General features: G+C 43.8%; 1 protein-coding gene across 3 annotated transcripts in view; it reads left to right on the forward strand.

Annotated features, from left to right (window-relative positions):
• The window catches only part of LOC147121699 (rab GTPase-activating protein 1-like), a 307168-nt gene that overhangs the window by 197316 nt on the left and 89181 nt on the right, over positions 1-20671 (forward strand). For 2 of the 3 annotated variants that reach the window (XM_085982145.1, XM_085982144.1), the window contains one exon: positions 527-695. In XM_085982145.1, the coding sequence (XP_085838271.1) occupies positions 527-695 (169 nt within the window). Of the gene's footprint in view, positions 1-526; positions 696-9290; positions 10497-20671 lie in introns of those variants that run through there. The other variant, XM_085982146.1, reaches the window with a different exon arrangement.

Consider the following 20671-nt stretch of genomic DNA (forward strand, 5'->3'; position numbering starts at 1 on the left):
GGGATTTAATTGATCCTGCATAAACCATGTGACGCCACAGACTAATCCATGACATCACAGGCCCATTGTAGTATTACAGTGTTACAGATATATACAGAATTATAAACGGACACACAACCTTTGATTATTTAGGCAGGCCAGTAATATAAAAGAAAGAACTTGGATTTATATAGCACCTTTTATGACCTCAGGACATCCCAAACTGCTTTACACCCAATGAAGTACTTTTGAAGTGTAGTCACTGTTGCAATGTAGGAAACATGGCAGACAAATTGCGCACAGCAAGATCCCATAAACAGAAATGTGATAATGACCAGATAATCTGTTTTAGTGATATTGGTTGTTATTGTGATCTGATGGAATCGGTTTACGTGCCTTTGCTATGGGAATGGCAGATTGGCAGCTGATATATTCAGCGCCAAAGTTACTGAGACTATTGTACCATTTCAGGGCCGCCAATCATTTTTGTGGCCTCAAAAGAGTTTATTTTGTTCCAACGACTTATCAAGAATTTTTTCTTTTGCAGTCGGAAGGCAAAGGCCACGCCGGCACTGGTGACACGATGTACGAAGTGGTGTCCCTGCAGAAGCAGTCCGAGAGAGATGGAGCTGCTCTTGCCGCAACTGGCTTTATGCTGTACCATGGGAGGCAGGCCAGCATGACCCTTTCCCCTCAGGATGACGAGGAAGAAGAAGGTATGTAATGAGCTTTAAAAAACGCTGTTCTTGAATAGAGCTGTGGGTAAAACACTTTCCTAAAAGCAGCATTGTTACACAAGGCATTGAACATATGATGCATGTTTGCCATGTATATTGTCATGTGGCTACTCCTTGAGACTCATGCCCTCTGACACAGAATAAAACCAGTTTAAAAAAAATAAATCTTTTTGGCTCTGGATATCATCATTAACTTGGAGCAGTGCTGTCCAATACTTTAGCCACTAGCCACATGAGGCTAATTGCATTTCTGATCAGTAAATATAGAAATGATGAGTAATAGACACTCTCATTGGTCATGTGATCTCAATGCTTGTATTTGCACAGCGTATGCATGTGAACTTTAACATTTTTGTACGTTTGTTGGTAAAATGGTAAGATGAAAATTACTGCGTTTTTTGGTCGTTGAGTGATTTACTCCCTTAGTTACCGAATAGTGGTAGATGTTTAAGTAAATGTACACGTGAAGTACCTTTACCTCTATTATATGCAAGACATTTTCTACTGAAATTAGTGCACGTGTCTAAAATGGTGTCGCCTGTGACCAGTCAGCGATTTCTATTGGACAACGCTGATTTATAGTTACTGGACACATGCCTTCACTCGCTGGTTAAACTGTAGGCATACACGAAAAAATGTTCGGCAATCCATAGAGATGTAACGCAACAGTGCACTGAAACGCATTGTCACTTGTTTGTGATGGCACTGTGTCAAAAAAATAGCCCATGGCTGCTTCCCAAGTGAGGAAAAGATTTAGCAAACCTTAGGATTGTGCAGTTCTTTTTTTGTAGGGTTATATATTGATTTTTGTTCAGTAATAATGGTCAAAGTAGGAAGTCTCTGTGCTAGCCATGATTGGTATAGTCACAGTGCCTCTTTCCCAGATTTTTCTTCAGTCCTACAGATTTTAAGGGAATAGCTTTGAGGTGCTGCTTGTCAGAATAGGTGATATTTATTGATATTTATTTATTTATCAAATATGTTCGTGATTCCAAACGACTTGCGGATTAAATATATATTCCACTATTCTTGATCTTTTGCATCTTGACGTGAATGGTCATAGAGTCATCATAGAATCAGACAGCACTGAAGGAGGCAATTCGGCCCATCGTCACTAAACCTATTCAAGGTCAGGTGCCCAAAAGAAAATGTGGCCTCAGCAATTAAGTTAAAATAATGTACTTCGACTGGTAGCCCAATGCCCTTGGAATGTAGCCCAAGAATAGTTTAGTTTCATTGATGACCACATCACATTGGTGAGCAATTTAGAGTGAATGATCACAGCCAGACCTTTTTCTTTCTCCACCCCTGCTAATGGACGTCCTTTCATTGTGCAGAATGTTTAAAACTCTAGTTCATACCTAACTGATCCTTGAGCATGTGTCTGCCAAACCCACTGGTTGCCTTCTCTAACTGATGGGCAGTGCATGGCGGCTTTATTTGATTTTTTTTCTCTCATGAATTTATCTTTTGGGTTTGATTTCTGTTAGCTTTTGTTCAAAACTATTTTTGTTCAACCCATCCCTGACTTAATACTGGCACCTACCTGTGAGAGGGGGCACCTGATGGTGTCTCTGTGGGATTGGGCAAAAGCAACTGGTTCATCTCAAAATAGTGTAAGGTAGGCGAGTGCTAAATCCCGCACAATGTGTAAGAAATGTTGGGGGTGAAATTGGTCTTGGGCACTCGCTCAAAACGATGCAGAAATTACAACGTGAGTGACTTATGCCATTATGTGCACCACGCTGTAACTTGCTGGGACATTTGCGCTGCTCCACAGAGACCCTTGTCAAAACAGTTAAACAGTTAATTATATTACCGCCCTCCCCTAGATCGAATTTGTGGAATTAACGTCACTGTCACTTAGAACATTACAGAAACTTTCTTGAAATCTTAAACCTCAGTGAAGTAATAAAATAAGTATTTGACAGACAGGAATGTTCTGATTTTCCCCTGACTGATATTTTTATGTTAATAATTATTCTTCTCGTACGCTAAGCATGGTTTGCAACCGGTAATGAAATATGGCGAGGGATTGCCTGTAGTTCGGGAGACAAACCTGTGCATTTGGATCCCTTCTTTACGCCAATTTATATGTTTATACTGTTTCAGTACAAACTCATCAAATTAAACCACACCTGGACATGCTGTCCGTACATACATGCTACCCATCCCCATGTTATCTGATCGGAGCCATTGGTCCTAAATGCGTCCCTGTTAAATAACGTGTTGTTCCGTTCTGAGCCAGGGCCCGGTACCTTGGATGTGTATCAGATATTGGCTGCGCAGCTCCTGATCCACCACTCTGCTCGCTGTGCCATATTCTACTTATATTTCCAGCAAATTGTGGTGTGAATTCGCCACCAGAGGATCGGGGTCTAACTTAATGTCCATCACTAATATCGCCGTTGCAGCGATTTCTGGGCCTATATCACTAGTCACCCAAGCCATACCAATCACAACAGGATTGCAGTACAAAACTGAGTAAAATGTAACTAGTTCCTAACTGTCAAAGTCATCAAAAATTAAGTTAGACACAGAATTACCTTGCATTACTTTATATTTGACAGTATCTGTGATAATACAATTAATATCATCACTATTACTAACCACTAAAAGCTAGTAGACAGGTACAAAAAATAATCAAAAAGGCTAGTGGAATGTTGGCCTTTATCTCGGGAGTTATAATACAAATGGGGAGGAATTCATGCTTCAGTTGTATCGAGCCACGGTCAGACCACATCTGGAGTACTGCGTTCAGTTTTGGGCACCACAGCTCAGGAAGGATATATTGGAGTGGCCTTGGAACGGGAACAGTGCAGATTCACCAGGATTTAAGTGGTTAAATTATAAGGACAGATTACATAAACTTGGCTAGCTGTAATGTTGGGAGTTCTGCCTTCCTGCGGCATGCTTGACGTCAACACTGGGGATGCCTGTGGAGAGTTGCTGTCCATGGTCACTGTTGCCTTCCTTCGGTTGTTTTCTCTACCTGGCTTGAATAACTTTCTGTATGTAGGTTATTTCTGTGTATCGTTACATTCACTTTCCTTTCTAGCTCAGGAACTTAAACTATTAACTAACAGCTGTCATGCAGTTTATAAGCTATACTTCTCTTTAAATTTTTCAAATCTTCCAACTTCCAATCTTTATAGCTTCTTGGTTTTGGGGAGTCTTTTAATGAATAAAACCTTTTTTACAGTTTGTTTTTCACCTCTAAAGAACCCACAGCACTATTCAAAGAAGAACAAGGGAGTGATCCCGGTGTCCTGGCCATTATTTATTCTAAAACAGATTATCTGGTCATTATCACATTGCTGTCTGTGGGACCTTGCTGTGCACAAATTGGCTGCTTCAATTCCCCACATTACAACAGTGGCTACTTTTCTAAAGTACATCATTGGCTGTAAAGCTTCTTTGAGATGCCTTGAGGTTGAGAAAGGTGCTCTAGAAATGTAAGTACTTTCCTTTTTTTCTTCCTTCCTAAACCCATTCAAAAACTTTCTGATTTGAGTGGGCACCTTAATTACTTGACAATATCACCAAGGAAAAGCCATTTAAAAGGATATGACCATTATTGATCAATCCTGTCACATGGATCATTTTTTAAAATGTCTTTCAGCTGGACAGGCATATGTGAGGAACTATTATAGCTTGATTTTAATCAGTTTCACAAGGAGCAGCTTTCCAGTTAAGTGTTACTATCTGCTGTTTAGCACTTAAATCACAATGAGAGAGACAACATTTCTGATCTCCGGGCTTCTTGAGGTTCTTCCTAGCCTGTTGGTTTTAACATATCAATTAGTCTATTGGACGGTTTAACTCATTGCGATATCAGGCAGTAATTGTAACCATCTGGTGATACAATTATGATGAGTCCTTTGTGTGGTGAGGATCGCCCAGCATGCAAGGATTTAATCGTGCACGCTATTGCTTCCTGTTCAATTATGCATTACCTTAGGTTTATCTGCATTAACATCTATCTGCCATTCCTTCACCCATCTGCTAAATGAGTCCACATGCTTCCTTACCTGGACAGATAACTTGGTATCATCAGCTCATTATAAAATCCCTGTGGAGTGCTGTTGGTTCCTAAACCCTGGACAGAGCTATTTTTATCTAGTATAAAGAATCAGCATCTGAATATCATTGCTGGGAGAACCAGAGGTGTCTGTGTGTTGGCAAATCGTACTTCAGAATGACAGATTATTGATTGACTAGCACCACGCTGAGAATATTTTCTCAGAAGAACAGTTTATTAGCGACCTACTTTTACAAAAAAACATATTGCCTATCCAAGCACCTTCAGCTTCTGGTAGGATAATAGGGTTATTCTACGTCAGTCACGTGAGAGTGCTCTGGTAATCGTAGCTCAGCAGATTGTAAGAGTTTCTACAAGTATGTAAAAAGGAAAAGAGTAGCAAAAGTAAACATTGGTCCCTTAGAGGCTGAGACAGGAGAAATTATTATGGGGACCAAGGAAATGGCAGAAACGTTAAACAAATATTTTGTATCTGTCTTTACAGTCGAAGACACAAAATGCATACCAAAAATGGTGGGGAATCAAGAGTCTAATGAGGGTGAGGAACTTAATGTAAATAATATAAGTAGAGAAAAAGTACTAGAGAAACTAATGGGACTGAAAGCTGACAGATCCCCTGGATCTGACGGCCTACATCCTAGGGTTCTAAAAGAGGTGGCTGAAGAGATAATGGATGCATTGGTTTTGATCTTCCAAAATTCCCTAGATTCTAGAATGGTCCCAGCAGATTGGAAGGTCGCAAATGTAACACTGCTATTCAAGAAAGGAGGGAGAGAAAAAACAGGTAACTACAGGCCAGTTAGCCTGACATCAGTCATCGGGAAAATGCTGGAATCCATTGTTAAGGAAGTGGTATCAGGGCACTTAGAAAATCATAACATGATTAGGCAGAGTCACCATGGTTTTATGAAAGGGAATTTGTGTTTGACAAATTTATTAGAGTTTTTTGAGGCTGTAACTGGCAGGGTAGATAAAGGGGAACCAGTGGATGTAGTATATTTGGATTTCCAAAAGGCATTCGATAAGGTGCCACATAAAAGGTTATTACACAAGATTAGGGCTCATGGGGTTGGGGGTAATATAGTAGCACGGATAGAGGATTGGTTAACGGACAAAATACAGAGAGTAGGGATAAATGTATCTTTTTCAGGTTGGCAGGCTGTAACTAGTGGGGTACCGCGTGGATCAGTGTTGGGGCCTCAGCTATTTACAATCTATATTAATGACCTAGATGAAGGGACCAAGTGTAATGTATCCAAGTTTGCTGATGATACAAAGCTAGGTGGGACAGTAAGCTGTGAGGAGAACACAGAGTCTGCAAAGTGATATAGATAGACTAAGTGAGTGGGCAGTAAGGTGGCAGATGGAGTATAATGTAGGGAAATGTGAGGCTATTCACTTTGGTAGGAAGAATAGAAAAGCAGAATATTTTTTAAATGGTGAGAAACTTTCAAATGTTGGTGTTCAGAGAGATTTGGGTGTCATCGTGCAAGAAACACAGAAAGCTAGCATGCAGGTACAGCAAGCAATAAGGAAGGCAATTGGCATGTTGACTTTTATTGCAAGGGGGTTGGAGTATAAGAGTAGGAAGCCTTGCTACAATTGTACAGGGCCTTGGTGAGACCACACCTGGAGTACTGTGCACAGTTTTGGTCTCCTTATCTAAGGAAGGATATATTTGCCTTGGAGGCGGTGCAACAAAGGTTCACTAGATTGATTCCTGGGATGAGAGGGTTGTCCTATGATGAGAGATTGTGTAGAATGGGCTTATACTCTCTGGAGTTTAGAAGAATGAGAGGTGATCTCATTGAAACATACAAGATTCTGAAGGGGATTGACAGGGTAGATGCTGAGAGGTTGTTTCCCCTGGCTGGAGTGTCTAGAACCAGGGGGGCATAGTCTCAGGATAAGGGGTAGGCCATTTAAGACTGAGATGAGGAGGAATTTCTTCACTCAGAGGGTTGTGAATCTTTGGAATTCTCTGTCCCAGAGGGCTGTGGATGCTGAGTCTTTGAGTATATTCATGGCTGAGAGAGATAGATTTGGACTCATGGGGAATCGAGGGATATGGAGATCGGGCGGGAAAGTGGAGTTGAGGTCAATGATCAGCCATGATCTTATTGAATGGTGGAGCAGGCTCGAGGGGCTGTATGGCCTACTCCTGCTCCTATTTCTTATGTAAGTCTGGTCAGCGTCCCCTTATTGAAGGTATTAGCATTAAATTGTGGAATAAGACCTGGAGTGAATAAAACCTGAGCTTGTGGGTGGCAGTCATAGTGAGTGTGCAATAAAGGTCAAGCTCTACTGTCTGGCGGCAAGGTTAAGGAAGGATATGACTGATGCATAGAAAGTATTAAATGGGTTAGATAAGTTGAAGCCAGAATATTACTTGAAGGCAAATCAAGTCAACAGGGCAAGAGGAAATAAATTGGTGAAAAGTAAATTGAAAAATGTCTTCTCTCGAAGAGCAGTAAAGACTTGTAATAATCTACCAGATAAGGAGTGGAATCAGACACACTAGAGAAATTCTATAATAAAAGCAGAAAATGGTGGAAACACTCAGCAGGTCAGGCAGCGTCTGTGGAGAGAGAAACAGAGTTAACGTTACAGGTCGATGACTTTTCGTCAGATGTTCTTGATTTAAAAATTCTCATTGTGTTCAAATTCCTTCATGGCCTCGCCCCCCTCCCTATCTCTGTAACCTCCTCCAGCCCTACAACCCTCCAAGATCTCTGCACTCCTCCAATTCTGGCCTCTTGCACATCCCTGATTTTCATCGCTCCACCATTGGCGGGCGTGCCTTCAGCTGTCCAGGCTCTGAGTTCTGGAACTCCCTCCCTAAACCTCTCATCTCTCTACTCCTCGCTCCCCCTTTAAGACGCTCCTTAAAACGTACCTCTTTGACCAAGCTGTCCTAATGTCATCTTACGTGGCTCGGTGTCAAATTTTATTTGATAATGGTCCTGTGAAGCACCTTGGGACGTTTTACTACTTTAAAGGCGCTATATAAATGCAAATTGTTGTTATTGCTGTTACTGTCATTGTGTTTTCCATTCAAAGAAAAAAAATGCCCTCTGAGGTGGAAATTCTCGTTATCTTTAAATATGGCCAGCCCTGTTGATTCCCTGCAAATCCCAGAATGTTCTCTTACAAATGCAACAGGATTCCCTGCAGTTGATCTTTGATGTCTTCTGTTTTTTTTAAAGTAGCTTTCCCCCAAATTTTCTCCCCCCGCCCCCCCTTCTGAAAACTCTGATCCTGGCTGGTTGCAGTTCTGTGGGTGTCAACAGCATCTTTTGGTTCCTCACCCAAATGGGCATTCCTCTTGCATGAACCTAACCACTGAGTGTTGGGCTACTTGACTGTGGAGATCATCATATTTCAGCTTGATCCTGTGGCACACTAGCCAGGAAGGGGTCAGGAGATGGCAATCAGGAAAGAGACTTGGACAAAAGTGTCTTTCTCAGCTTACGACATCTTATCAACCTCCTGCGCACACTGCGGTGGAACCACTTGCATTTATGGGCAGGAAACGAAGGCTGTTGTACAAATGTGATTCGGTGAGTTACTTGATGATTTTTGTTGAGAATGCCACAAGTTTTAAAAAAAATCATAATTTTACTTTTCAAGTTTTTGTGTCCAGTCTACCTGTTTAACTGAGGAGGGCAGCAACCACCTAGCTACCCAGAAATTGTGCCGCAGTCTCCAGTCACCTGTATAACTGAAATGATCAATCGTTTGCTAAGGAAGCAAGAAGTTTGTCTGCTTGAGCCATGGTGCAGTCTGGCCAAACTAATGGACAAGTAGGCGAGCTAATCCGGAAAAGGGCGCTGTCCGTCAGAAGTCCACTCTGATGTGCGCGAAGTAGCTCCCTGTAGTTTAGGGAGCTGATCTTTCATACATTGAAGAATTGATGAAAGCTGAGGACGGCCCTGTGACCCCCTGATGCAAGTGACGTCAGGACACGCATGGTGACCCAGCTGTCTCAGTCCCTTTTACTTACTACGACTGAAACCGGGTGGGCGAAGCACAGCGGTGGAGGTAGAAGTGGCGGAGGCTTGTAACGTGTACATTTGCTGCACTCTTGCTGAACGTCTTAGGCACTGTCTAAAAAAGTTTGGGGTAGCATGTTAGAGTTAGGGTTAACACTGTGTATTGAGCAATTCTGCTAATTACATGGAACCCAGTTCCAATGCTTTTTCTCTTTCGGGTCCATGCCATTTGCTCGCTGGCATTGCTGGAAGTGCACTACACAGCTCTTCAATGCTCAAAAACTTTTAAGTTCATTTCAACAGGCGTTGGAGTATGCAAGGGAACTGAAGCGCTAGTCCTTTGCTTTTTGTTGTGCAGACAACATGAATTCCACAGTGATCCTTGGCAGTGACCAAAGTAGCCGGTTCTCATTAACCGCAGCTTTCGAATATTCGTTGGCGTTTCTTAACCATATTTTCAGCTCTCACGAAGCTACAGGAACAAATGTAAATACTCCGAGGCTCAACACTGAAGTAAAGAACGTACTTTTTCTTTTACAGCGGAAATTTGTGATGGAAAACATGAGCCCTGTAATTGATACCATAGTGCAATTGGGATCTGAACATGCTTACACTCATCAGGTTTTCAACATCAATTCTCCTATGCATTTGGGACTGTTCCCCGGAGTTCTTGAGCACATCACGGAATGCAATTTTCAAAGCCTTTATGCAACAGCAACAGACAGGTGGCACCCCCAGTGATGAGGAGCATCCCATCTGCTCAGTCTGGAAGCAGACGAAGTATTCCTACGCACGCAGCGCAGGTGACCCATCCCTTTCCGAAAAACGAATTCTCATCCACATGAATTCCTTTTGGATTGCTACAGTACGTCTGCTGATGTTGGCACGAGTGGAGAGTTTTCTGCGAGGGTGGCCTCTATTATCTCATGCAAAGCTGGATGTCTTGGGGTTTGCTCATGTTCCGTGTGACTGGCAGGCAGGAAAGCGCAACACTGACTGGAGTTAGCAAACTTGCTGAAGAGGATTGTTGCTCTGAAGGTGCACACAGTGCACTGACTTCAGTCAGTGGCATGACCTGTTGCGTTACTGTCATGTGTCCTTGCATTGTGGAACTGTTCGCCATATCTCCAGTGTTCAACTTCTTATCCAGGTGCCTGTTTTAAAAGCAGAAAAGGGGAAAGCAGAAACACAGAAGCAACATTGTATTATGTTAAAAAGAAATCTTATTTTATTTAGCAAATTAATAAGTGGCCACTTGTAATATAAATGTTCTCAATGGTTCAATGGATTTTTTTTTGCACTAGTCAATGTATAATTTTCATATTTTAGACAAAACCAGCTGCAAAGACAATGGCCCATATTTTCCGTGCGGAGGCCTCCGATCTGGAAAAAATCTACGGACTTACCTGAGGGCTCCCGAGGTCCGGATACTTCCGATCCTGGACCTGTCCAAACTCGAAATGCACAGGGCCCACGTATCCCAGAGGCGCATGCGGTTCACAAGTGTCCCTGGGATCACGTGGGCCATGGGGAGCCAATAGGAGAAGGGAATCTCCCTTCATACACTTGACAGATAGACCTGTCAAATATATGAATGGAGATACCCCCAAAACACAATAAAACAGTAAATACATTTTCAAAAAACCATCATATTTTTAAAATAAGTTGAAATTACAATAAGTTAAATATTTTAAACAAAATAGAAACGTTTACGGGGCTAAAAATAAACTTACCTTTTTAAAAGTATTTTTAAATGATAAATGAGTGAAAATATTTGTTTTTACTTTTTTCAACTCTTATGCTGGTAAAAGCAGGCCTTAAGACCTAAAATTTTCATCAGGTAAGGGTATCGAGAGATATGGAGCACAGAACATACGAAATTGATGGTCAGGAAAAGACCAGCTGGCCCATCAAGCCTGCCCCACGGTCATGATGGCCAGATCATCAGGACTAAAAACTTCATAGAAACATAGAAGATAGGAGCAGGAGTAGGCCATTCGGCCCTTCGAGCCTGCTCCGCCATTCAATGAGATCATGGCTGATCATCCAAATTCAGTACCCTGTCCCTGCCTTCTCCCCATATCCCTTGATCCCTTTAGCCTTAAGAAATATATCCAACTCTTTCTTGAATATACTTCATGAACTGGCCCCCACCGCCCTCTGTGGCAGAGAATTCCACAGGTTCACCACTCTCTGGGTGAAGAAATTCCTCCTCATTTCAGTCCTAAATGGCTTACCCCTTATCCTTAGACTATGACCCCTGGTTCTGGACTCCCCGGCCATCAAAAACATCCTTCCTGCATCTAGTCTGTCCAGGCCTGACAGAATTTTATAGGTTTCGATGAGATCCCCTCTCAATCTTCTAAACTCCAGCGAGTATAAGCCCAATCGACACAATCTCTCCTCATACGTCATTCCTGCCATCCCAGGTATCAGCCTGGTGAATCTTCGCTGCACTCCTTCCATGGCAAGAACGTCCTTCCTCAGGTAAGGCGACCAAAACTGCACACAATACTCAAGGTGTGGTCTCACCAAGGCTCTGTACAACTGCAGCAAGACATCCTTGTTCTTGTACTCGAACCCTCTTGCTACGAAGGCCAACATACCATTTGCCTTCTTAACCGCCTGCTGCACCTGCATGCTTACCTTCAGCGACTGGTGCACAAGAGCACCCAGGTCTCTTTGCACTTCCCCTTCTCCCAATCTATTGCCATTCAAATAATTGCCTTCCTGTTTTTGCCACCAAAGTGGATAACCTCACATTTATCCACATTATAGTGCATTTGCCATGTTTCTGCCCAATCACCCAACCTGTCCAAATCGTACTGGAGTTTCACGACATCCTCCTCACAGCATACCCTCCCACCCAGCTTTGTGTCGTCTGCAAATTTGGAGATATTACATCCAATTCCCTCGTCCAGATCATTAATATATATTGTGAACAGCTGGGGTCCTAAGACCGATCCTTGCGGTACCCCACTAGTCACTGCCTGCCACTCGGAAAACGACCCGTTTAATGCAACTCTGCTTTCTGCCTCGTTTCCCATCCCTCCTTCCCCCTTCCATCCCCCCCGTGACCTGTCCAACTGCCCGTCCCGATCTGTCTGCGAGTTGTCCGACTGCAACCCCCCCCCCCCCCCCCCCCCCCCCGTGTAAGGTTCTATTTCATGAATTTTTGGCAAAATTTGGACCTTTTTTGGGTGTGTTTATTGGAGGGAAAATTACGGTTTTAGGGTTTTAAAAATTGCTTCTCCCAATACTGAACCACAAGCTGATAATGGGATCTGTCTAACACCCCACTCTGCCCGCCCCCCCCCCCCCCCCTTCCTGATGACTGATCCCTGGCTGCGGCCTGAGTTCGCAGGCCTTCCTGTCTGACAGCCTTCAATCGAGCTGGCCGCGGCTGGGAAACAGAGAATTTCAAACAAAAATAAGATTTCCTGGCCACTGGTTATTACCGGTGCCGCTGTCTCTAGAAAGGTTCGAAGCTGTGACATTGAGCTCCAAGTGATGGTGACCAGAGCGCGCACGGACCCTGGCTAGCAGGAAGAACAGAGTAGAAGGTGAACTGTAAAGAAAATGGTAAGAAGATAAAAAGAAACGGAGAAGCAGGAAAAGACAATTATAAATAACAAAGGAAAGATGAGACTAGAGATGGGAGCCATAGACAAATGTACATCGAGAGACTTACCTTCCACTAATAGCCAAGTTTGGTGCAAGGAAGGCATGAGGTTTGTCGACAATACAATCATTAGCAAGTTAAGATTAGGTCACTTGAATATTTGAATAAAATTGGGCCAAGGCATGACTGAAAGGTGTTGAGTTAGTTCAAAAGCTGAAATTAAAGTTTGTTTTGCTGATTTTCACTGATAAATTGCCAGATAGTTTTGGAAGGTGAACAACTGATTTCCTCCTGAATTTGAGATAAAAAGTGGCAATTTCCCATTGGTTTCTTACCAAGCATCAGTTTCAGACATGTATGCATGTCGCCTGATTTTTGGCAGGGAAAGGAACCAAGGCCGGGCAATATGCAGCTTTCTTTGAATCTTTAAAGGGGCTGCTGTGAAGACTATTCTTTATACTACAGCAAAGATTGGTCTTCCAGTCGTAGTTAGATATGGAGCAGTGTGGTGCCGCAGTTACCTGTACAGTTCCACTGATAGTCCCCATAGACTGAGGTCATCAATGGAAGGCTGGTTCGGGTCACACACCCACGCATTGTTTACTAAAAGCACAATTGCAGCTGTTCCCCTGCGCATCATCTCCCAACAATATTTATTATCCCACCATCATAGTGGCATGCAAGTGGCTGCAGCCACAACACTAAACTTAGGTTTTTCAATTTTACTTTCGTTTCAAATGAGTCTATCAAGGAGGTTAAGTAGAGTCTGATGGTGATCCCCCATAAAAGTCTGTTTGCAAACAGTGTAAATAATTATCGGTTGTTATTTTGCTTTGTAATCTCCTGCTTGTTTTGTTTTTGAGTTTTACTGAAGTTCAAAACACAACTTGTTATTAGTGATTTTCTCTGAATTTGCCCAGGCTTTTTGAGTCTACTTTTTCCTACCCTAGTTTAAAACACTAAAATTAAAACCTGATAAAAGATGTTAAAAAACCCCGAATCAGCAATAAAAAACGATGACTGATTTTTATAAGTGAAATACTTGTACGGGCTTTTACTTACCTGCTGCCTTTGAGCTGAGAAATCTACCTTTCATGAATTTGAAACAGGTGCCCGTTCCACTTTGTATCCTTTAATTATGGTTTCTCCACCAATGGCTGTATGAATGAACAAACAAACACGAGCCTTTCACATCGTCAGGTAGCACCTCACAGCCAGTGAATTCATTGAGGTGTAGTCACACGGCAGCCAACTTGCACGCAGCAAGGTCTCGCAAACAGCAATGAGGTGAATGGCCAGTTTTTTTGTTTTTAGTGATGTTGGCTTGAGCGAATAAATGTTGGTAAGGACACTGGGGAGAGCTCCCCTGCTGCTCTTCACATAGTGCCATGGGATCTTTTATGCCCACCTGAGAGGGCAGACGGGGCCTCATTTTAACGTTTCATCTCCGAAAGATGGCACTTCTTACAGTGCAGCGCTCCCTCAGTCCTGTACTGGTGGTGTCGGTCTGGATTATGTGCTTAAGCCCTGGAGTGGGGCTTGAATCCACGACCTTCTGATTCAGCACTGCCAACTGAAGCGAGCCAACACTTGTTCCAGGCTCCCCTTGAGGGGAATGTGACCCTTGACAACCAGGAGTGTACAATCTTAGATTGTGGACTAACATTTACTCTAGTTTGCTGTAACACTGCACATTGGATGTTGTGTCGTATTCTCCCTACCTCTCTGCACTAGATTCACTTTATACACGCTGAAATATCAGATCCAATTTATTTACATAGAATTTACAGAAACAGGCTGTTCGGCCCAACTGTTTATGCTCCACACGAGGCTCCTCCCACCCCTCTTCATCTCACCCTATCAGCATATCCTTCTATTCCTTTCTCCCTCATGTGTTTATCTTGCTTCCCCTTAAATGCATCCATGCTATTCACCTCAACCACTCCTTGTGGTAGCGAGTTCCACATTCTCACCACTCTGAGTAAAGAAGTTTCTCCTGAATTCCCTATTGGATTTATTAGTGACTACCTTATACTTATGGCCCCTAGTTTTGGACTTCCCACAAGTGGAAACCTCTTCCCGATGTCAACCCTATTAAACTCTTTCAAAATTTTAAAGACCTCCTCAGCCTTCTCTTTTCTAGAGAAAAGAGCCCCAGCCTGTTCAATCTTTTCTGATAATTATAACCTCTCAGTTACATATGAATAATTTATTGTCGCAGAAATACAGACACCTACTGTACCTCACAAATAGCTTGCAACGCATACATGTAGGATGAATGTTTAATGAATCGTAGCTCTTTCGAGCAAACCCTTGACATGACAGGCTCTTGTTAGTGTAAACCAGTAGTTTAAAGACACCAATCCATTAGCAAACTTGTAAACAAGATTCTAGGTGTAGAAATATGCCGACTGTTACAGGATCCAAGAGTCTGGGTTTTCCATTTGACATTATAAAGCCAATTGGGCAACCTAGGCTTTTATTTCACGGCCCCGAGGACACTGTTACCTGTCAAAGTGCATTAACTAATTATGTTCATCAGAAGTATTGTCCATAATCTGAAAGACCTGGAATAGAGTACTCAAATCTAATTAACCCTTGAAAGAAAGAAAGACTCGCATTTATATCACGCCTTTCACGACCTCAACGATGTCCCAAAGTGCTTTACAACAAATTAAGTACATTTGAAGTGTAGTCACTGTAGGGCAACGCAGCAGCCAATGTGAGCATGGCAAGCTCCCACAAACAGCAATGTGAGCATGGCAAGCTCCCACAAACAGCAATGTGAGCATGGCAAGCTCCCACAAACAACAATGTGAGCATGGCAAGCTCCCACAAACAGCAATGTGAGCATGGCAAGCTCCCACAAACAGCAATTTGAGCATAGCAAGCTCCCGCAAACAGCAATGTGAGCATGGCAAGCTCCCGCAAACAACAATGTGAGCATGGCAAGCTCCCACAAACAACAATGTGAGCATGGCAAGCTCCCACAAACAGCAATGTGAGCATGGCAAGCTCCCGCAAACAGCAATGTGAGCATGGCAAGCTCCCGCAAACAGCAATGTGAGCATGGCAAGCTCCCGCAAACAGCAATGTGAGCATGGCAAGCTCCCGCAAACAGCAATGTGAGCATGGCAAGCTCCCGCAAACAGCAATGTGAGCATGGCAAGCTCCCGCAAACAGCAATGTGAGCATGGCAAGCTCCCGCAAACAGCAATGTGAGCATGGCAAGCTCCCACAAACAGCAATGTGAGCATGGCAAGCTCCCACAAACAGCAATGTGAGCATGGCAAGCTCCCGCAAACAGCAATTTGAGCATAGCAAGCTCCCACAAACAGCAATTTGAGCATGGCAAGCTCCCACAAACAACAATGTGAGCATGGCAAGCTCCCGCAAACAACAATGTGAGCATGGCAAGCTCCCGCAAACAGCAATGTGAGCATGGCAAGCTCCCGCAAACAGCAATTTGAGCATGGCAAGCTCCCGCAAACAACAATGTGAGCATGGCAAGCTCCCGCAAACAACAATGTGAGCATGGCAAGCTCCCGCAAACAACAATGTGAGCATGGCCAGATCATTTTTTAATTTAATGCTGTTGATTGAGGGATAAATATTGGCCAGAGCACTGGGGAGAACTCCCCTGCTTCTCTTCTTCAAATAGTGCCATGGGTTCTTTTGCGTCCACCTGAGAGGACAGACGGGACCTCGGTGTAATGTCTCATCCGAAAGACATTTTAACGGGACATTGCATTAAAAAAAATAAATGAACCAACACATATTTCACAAACTTCTCATCCCCTCCTCACCCGACTGCCATCCCACAAGAGGAGCTCATGGGCTTTTTGAATGACGTGTTGCCCCTCACTCTAACAGCTTCCTCACTTCATTCCTGCAGAATTCACTGGCAATGCATTACTCCTGCCTACCCTTAAAGGCAAATTACCAGGTTTGCCTGATGGAAATTGGCTGAAAGCTCTTCAGCCTGCTGCTTCTGTTCCGCCTGCCTGCCTGCTCCTCCACAGTCTCTCGTGTTGGATCTGTTTATTGAGCCTCTACCAGTTCTACTTGGCTTGTACTTCCCAGACTCCCTTGAACAGCTGAGTACGGACTGTCTTTTTGCAGGGAACTTGCTATCTTTCCATATGCCTCTTCCGTGCTTGGAGTTACCACGCGGGTGTCCTGCCCGTGAACATCCTGGCACTGGGACTTGAATTCAGTTGGGGAAGCCCCTGTTCCTGAACAACACCCACCAAGGCCCACTGTTTTGCCTTGACTTGGCTTTACTTTCCAGTCCAATCCGGACTCCCAGTAACCGCATAGAATCATACAGCATAGAAGGAGGACATTTGGCCCATCGTGCCTGTGCCAGCTCATTGAAAGAGCTATCAAATTAGTCCCACTCCCCTGCTCTTCCCCAATAGCCCTGCAAGTATTAGTATTCAAGTAATTTTTAAATAATGTATCAGACTCAAGCCTAGCTGTGACTTTGTAATTTCTCGCTTCTTATAAAATGGAGAATCTATCTTCGCTTTGGCCAAGGGCACAACATTTTGCCCCAAAACGCCATGAATGCAAGCACTTTTACCCTTGAGAAACCGATCGCATTCCCGCCTCTGTTGTAAGTTTAACAGCCCATGTCATGGCTACTCATTCACAGTGACTGGATATAAATATTGTGCCATATTCTGTGAGATGGGTATCACGGCGCAAAGTCTGAATGCTCGAGCCTCATGGCGGCACTCGGTCTTCTGGACTCGCTCTTGGATCAGCAGTCTCTCTGCAGTGGGAGATAGAGAAGACGATGAAACAAAAAAAGAGGATGGATGATGCATGTCAGGTGAATTCTTCGAGGGAGAACCAGACCAGATACAATAAATTGAGAGGGGATGTGAAGATGAAAATAAGATTGGCAAAGAGAGAATATGAGAGTAGAATGGCGGTTAACATAAAAGGGAACCCAAAAATCTTCTACCTGCATGTAAACAGTAAGCGGGTGTTAAGAGGCAGGATGGGGCCTATTAGAGACAAAGAAGGTGATATGCTTAGAGGCGCAGGGCAAGGCTAGAATACTCAATGGGTACTTTGTATCGGTGTTTACTAAGGAGATGGATGCTGACAAAATATCAGTAGAACTGGAAAATGTAGAAGCAATGGAAGGGGTGAAAATTGATAGACAGGATGTACTAGAAAGGCTGGGTATGTTTAGAGTGGACAAGTCGCCTGGTCCAGATGGCTTGCATCCCAGGTTGCTAAGGGAATTGTGGGAGGAGATAGCAGAAGGGCTTGCCATAAGTTTCCAATCTTCCCTAGGTGTGGGGGAGGTGCCTGAGGATTGGAAAGTGGCAAATGTGACACCATTGTTCAAGAAAGGGTGTAAAGGCAATCCTAGTAACTACAGGCCAGTTAGTTTAACATCAGTGGTGGGTAAAGTTTTAGAAAGAATAATCAAGGAAAAAATTAATGGGCATTTGGAGAGGTTTAAGCTAATTAAGGAGAGTCAACACGGATTTGTAAAAGGCAGATCGTGTTTGACTAATCTAACTGAATTTTTTGATGAAGTAACAGAGAGGATTGATGAAGGGAATGCAATGGATGTAGTCTGCATGGATTTTAGGAAGGCGTTTGACAAAGTACCACATAGAAGGCTGGTTAACAAAATTGAGGCTCACGGAATAGGTGGGTCAGTGGCAGCTTGGATAAGGAATTGGCTTAAGGACAGAAAACAGCGAGTTGTGGTAAATGGCTGTTTTTCAAACTGGAGGATGGTAGTCAGTGGTGTTCCTCAAGTGTCAGTGCTGGGGCCACTGCTTTTTTTGATATATATAAATGACCTGGATATTGGAGTACAGAGTAGAATTTCTAAATTGCCGATGACACCAAACTTGGGGGTGTGGCAAACAGTGATGATGATACCAATCGACTGCAACAGGACATAGAAAGGCTAGCGGAATGGGCAGACAAGTGGCAGATGGAATTTAATACAGGGAAGTGTGAGATGTTGCATTTTGGCAGAAGGAACAGGGAGAGGCGATGTACACTTAATGGCACAGTTTTAAAGAGTGTGCAAGGACAGAGGGACCTGGGAGTTAATGTGCATAGGTCCCTGAAGGTGGCAGGACATATTGAGAGAGTGGTTAGCAAAGCATATGGGATCTTGGGCTTCATAAATAGAGGTATTGAGTATAAAAGTAGAGAGGTTATGCTGAACCGTTATAAAGTGCTGGTTAGGCCACAACTGGAGTATTGCATCCAGTTCTGGTCACCACACTTCAGGAAGGATGTGAAGGCCCTTGAGAGGGTGCAGAGGAGATTTACCAGAATGGTTCCGGGGATGGGAGATCTTAGCTACAACGACAGGTTGGAGAATCACAGAATCACAGAAACCCCACAGTGCAGATAGAGGCCATTTCGGCCCATCGAGCCTGCACCGACACATATCCCACCCGATCCCCGTAACCCCTACACCAACACATATCCCACCCTATCCCCATAACCCCACGTATTTAATCCCCCTAACACTAAGGGTCAATCATAGCCAATCAACCTAACCCGCACATCTTTGGACTGTGGGAGGAAACCGGAGCACCTGGAGGAAACCCACGCAAACACGGGGAGAATGTGCAAACTCCACACAGACAGTCACCCGAGGCCGGATTCGAACCCGGGTCCCTGGCGCTGTGAGGCAACAGTGCTAACCACTATGCCACCGAAGCTGGATTTGTTTTCATTAGCGCAAAGGTGGTTGAGGGTGATTTGATAAGAGGTGTACAAGGTTATGATGGGTTTGGATAGGCTAGACGGGGAAAGGCTGTTTCCACGAGTTGATGGTTCAAGGACTCGGGGGCACAGATTTAAGGTTTTGTGCAAGAGATACAGTGGGGATGTGAGGAAGAACATTTCTACGCAGCAAGTGATGACCTGGAATTCGCTGCCGATGGAAGTGGTGGAAGCGGAGACACTCAATGTTTTCAAGGGGAGACTGGATAGGCACTTGAAGGAAATAAACTTGCAGGGCTACGGGGATAGAGCGGGGGAATGGGACTGACTGGATTGCTCTACAGAGAGCTGGCACGGACTCTGGGCCGAATGGCCTCCTGTGACGTTATGACCCTGACTCTGACTATGACCTCATTATGACTATGACCTCATTAAAACAGTGACTACACTTCAAAGGACTTCATTGGCGGTGAAACGCTTTGGGATGTCCTGAGGTGGTAAAAGGTGCTCTATAAATTCAAGTTCTTTCTTTTTATTGCAGTATAGCCCTTTAGGTCCTCGAATCACCCTCTCTGAGCTGTTGGGTTGTGCAGTCCCCAGCTCGTGGAGTGTCTGTTGATCACTTGTGGACCAACTGGTGTGTGTACTCTCTGGCTTCGCATTCACTTGCCAGAACCCCAGTGCTTGGCAGGTTGCATAATGCTTGCCCACCTCTGCCATCTTGGCTCAGTGTCCTGGGTTTTTGATCAAATTACCATAACTAAATTGTCTGTAACAGTTTCCGGAAAAATGATCCTTTAATATTAACTCAATTCATTGCATGTTGTTTCATTTTTATCCCCCTAGAGGTCAGCCATGGCTCAGTTGGCAGCACCCTCGCCTCTGAGTCAGAAGGTTCTGGGTTTAAGTCTCATTCCAGAGACTTGAGCACAAAAATCTAGGCTGACACTCAAGTGCAGTACAGTCGGAGGTGATGACTTTTGGATGAGACGTTAAACTGAGGCCCTGTCTGCTCTCTCAGGTGGCACTATTTCGAAGAAGAGCAGGGGAGTTCTCCCCGGTGTCCTGGGCCAATATTTGTCCCTCAATCAACACCACTAAAACAGATTATCTGGTCATTATCACATTGCTGTTTGTGGGAGCTTGCTGTGCGCAAATTGGCTGCTGTGTTTCCTACATTACAATATAGTGACTACACTTCAAAAAGTGTTTCATTGGCTGTAAAGCGCTTTGAGACGTCTGGTGGTCATGAAAGGCGCTATATAAGTGCAAGTCTCTCTTTTCTCTCACCATCTTTCACTTTTAGCTCCAGTTCTCTCTAACTACAAACGTTTGCTTTAAGTAACATTTTAAATTCGTCTCCCATAAGCTTCTAGAATGTGATCAGAATCGGCAAGAATTGCTCCTTTTACCCGCACAGTGCAGCGGATTGGCACATCAAAACACATTAAGTGCATTGATGCTCAATGATGGACACCAGTCCCTCTGCCCATACTTCTTTCTCCACCTGTGATGGTTTGCTAATGATTTGAACACCATAACAAATCATCTATGTCATTCCATGCCTTAAAATTTGGAATGG

This window comes from Somniosus microcephalus, chromosome 3 (genome assembly GCF_052327205.1).
Source record: "Somniosus microcephalus isolate GS21.2 chromosome 3, FLI_Smic_1.0, whole genome shotgun sequence".
NCBI lineage: Eukaryota > Metazoa > Chordata > Chondrichthyes > Squaliformes > Somniosidae > Somniosus > Somniosus microcephalus.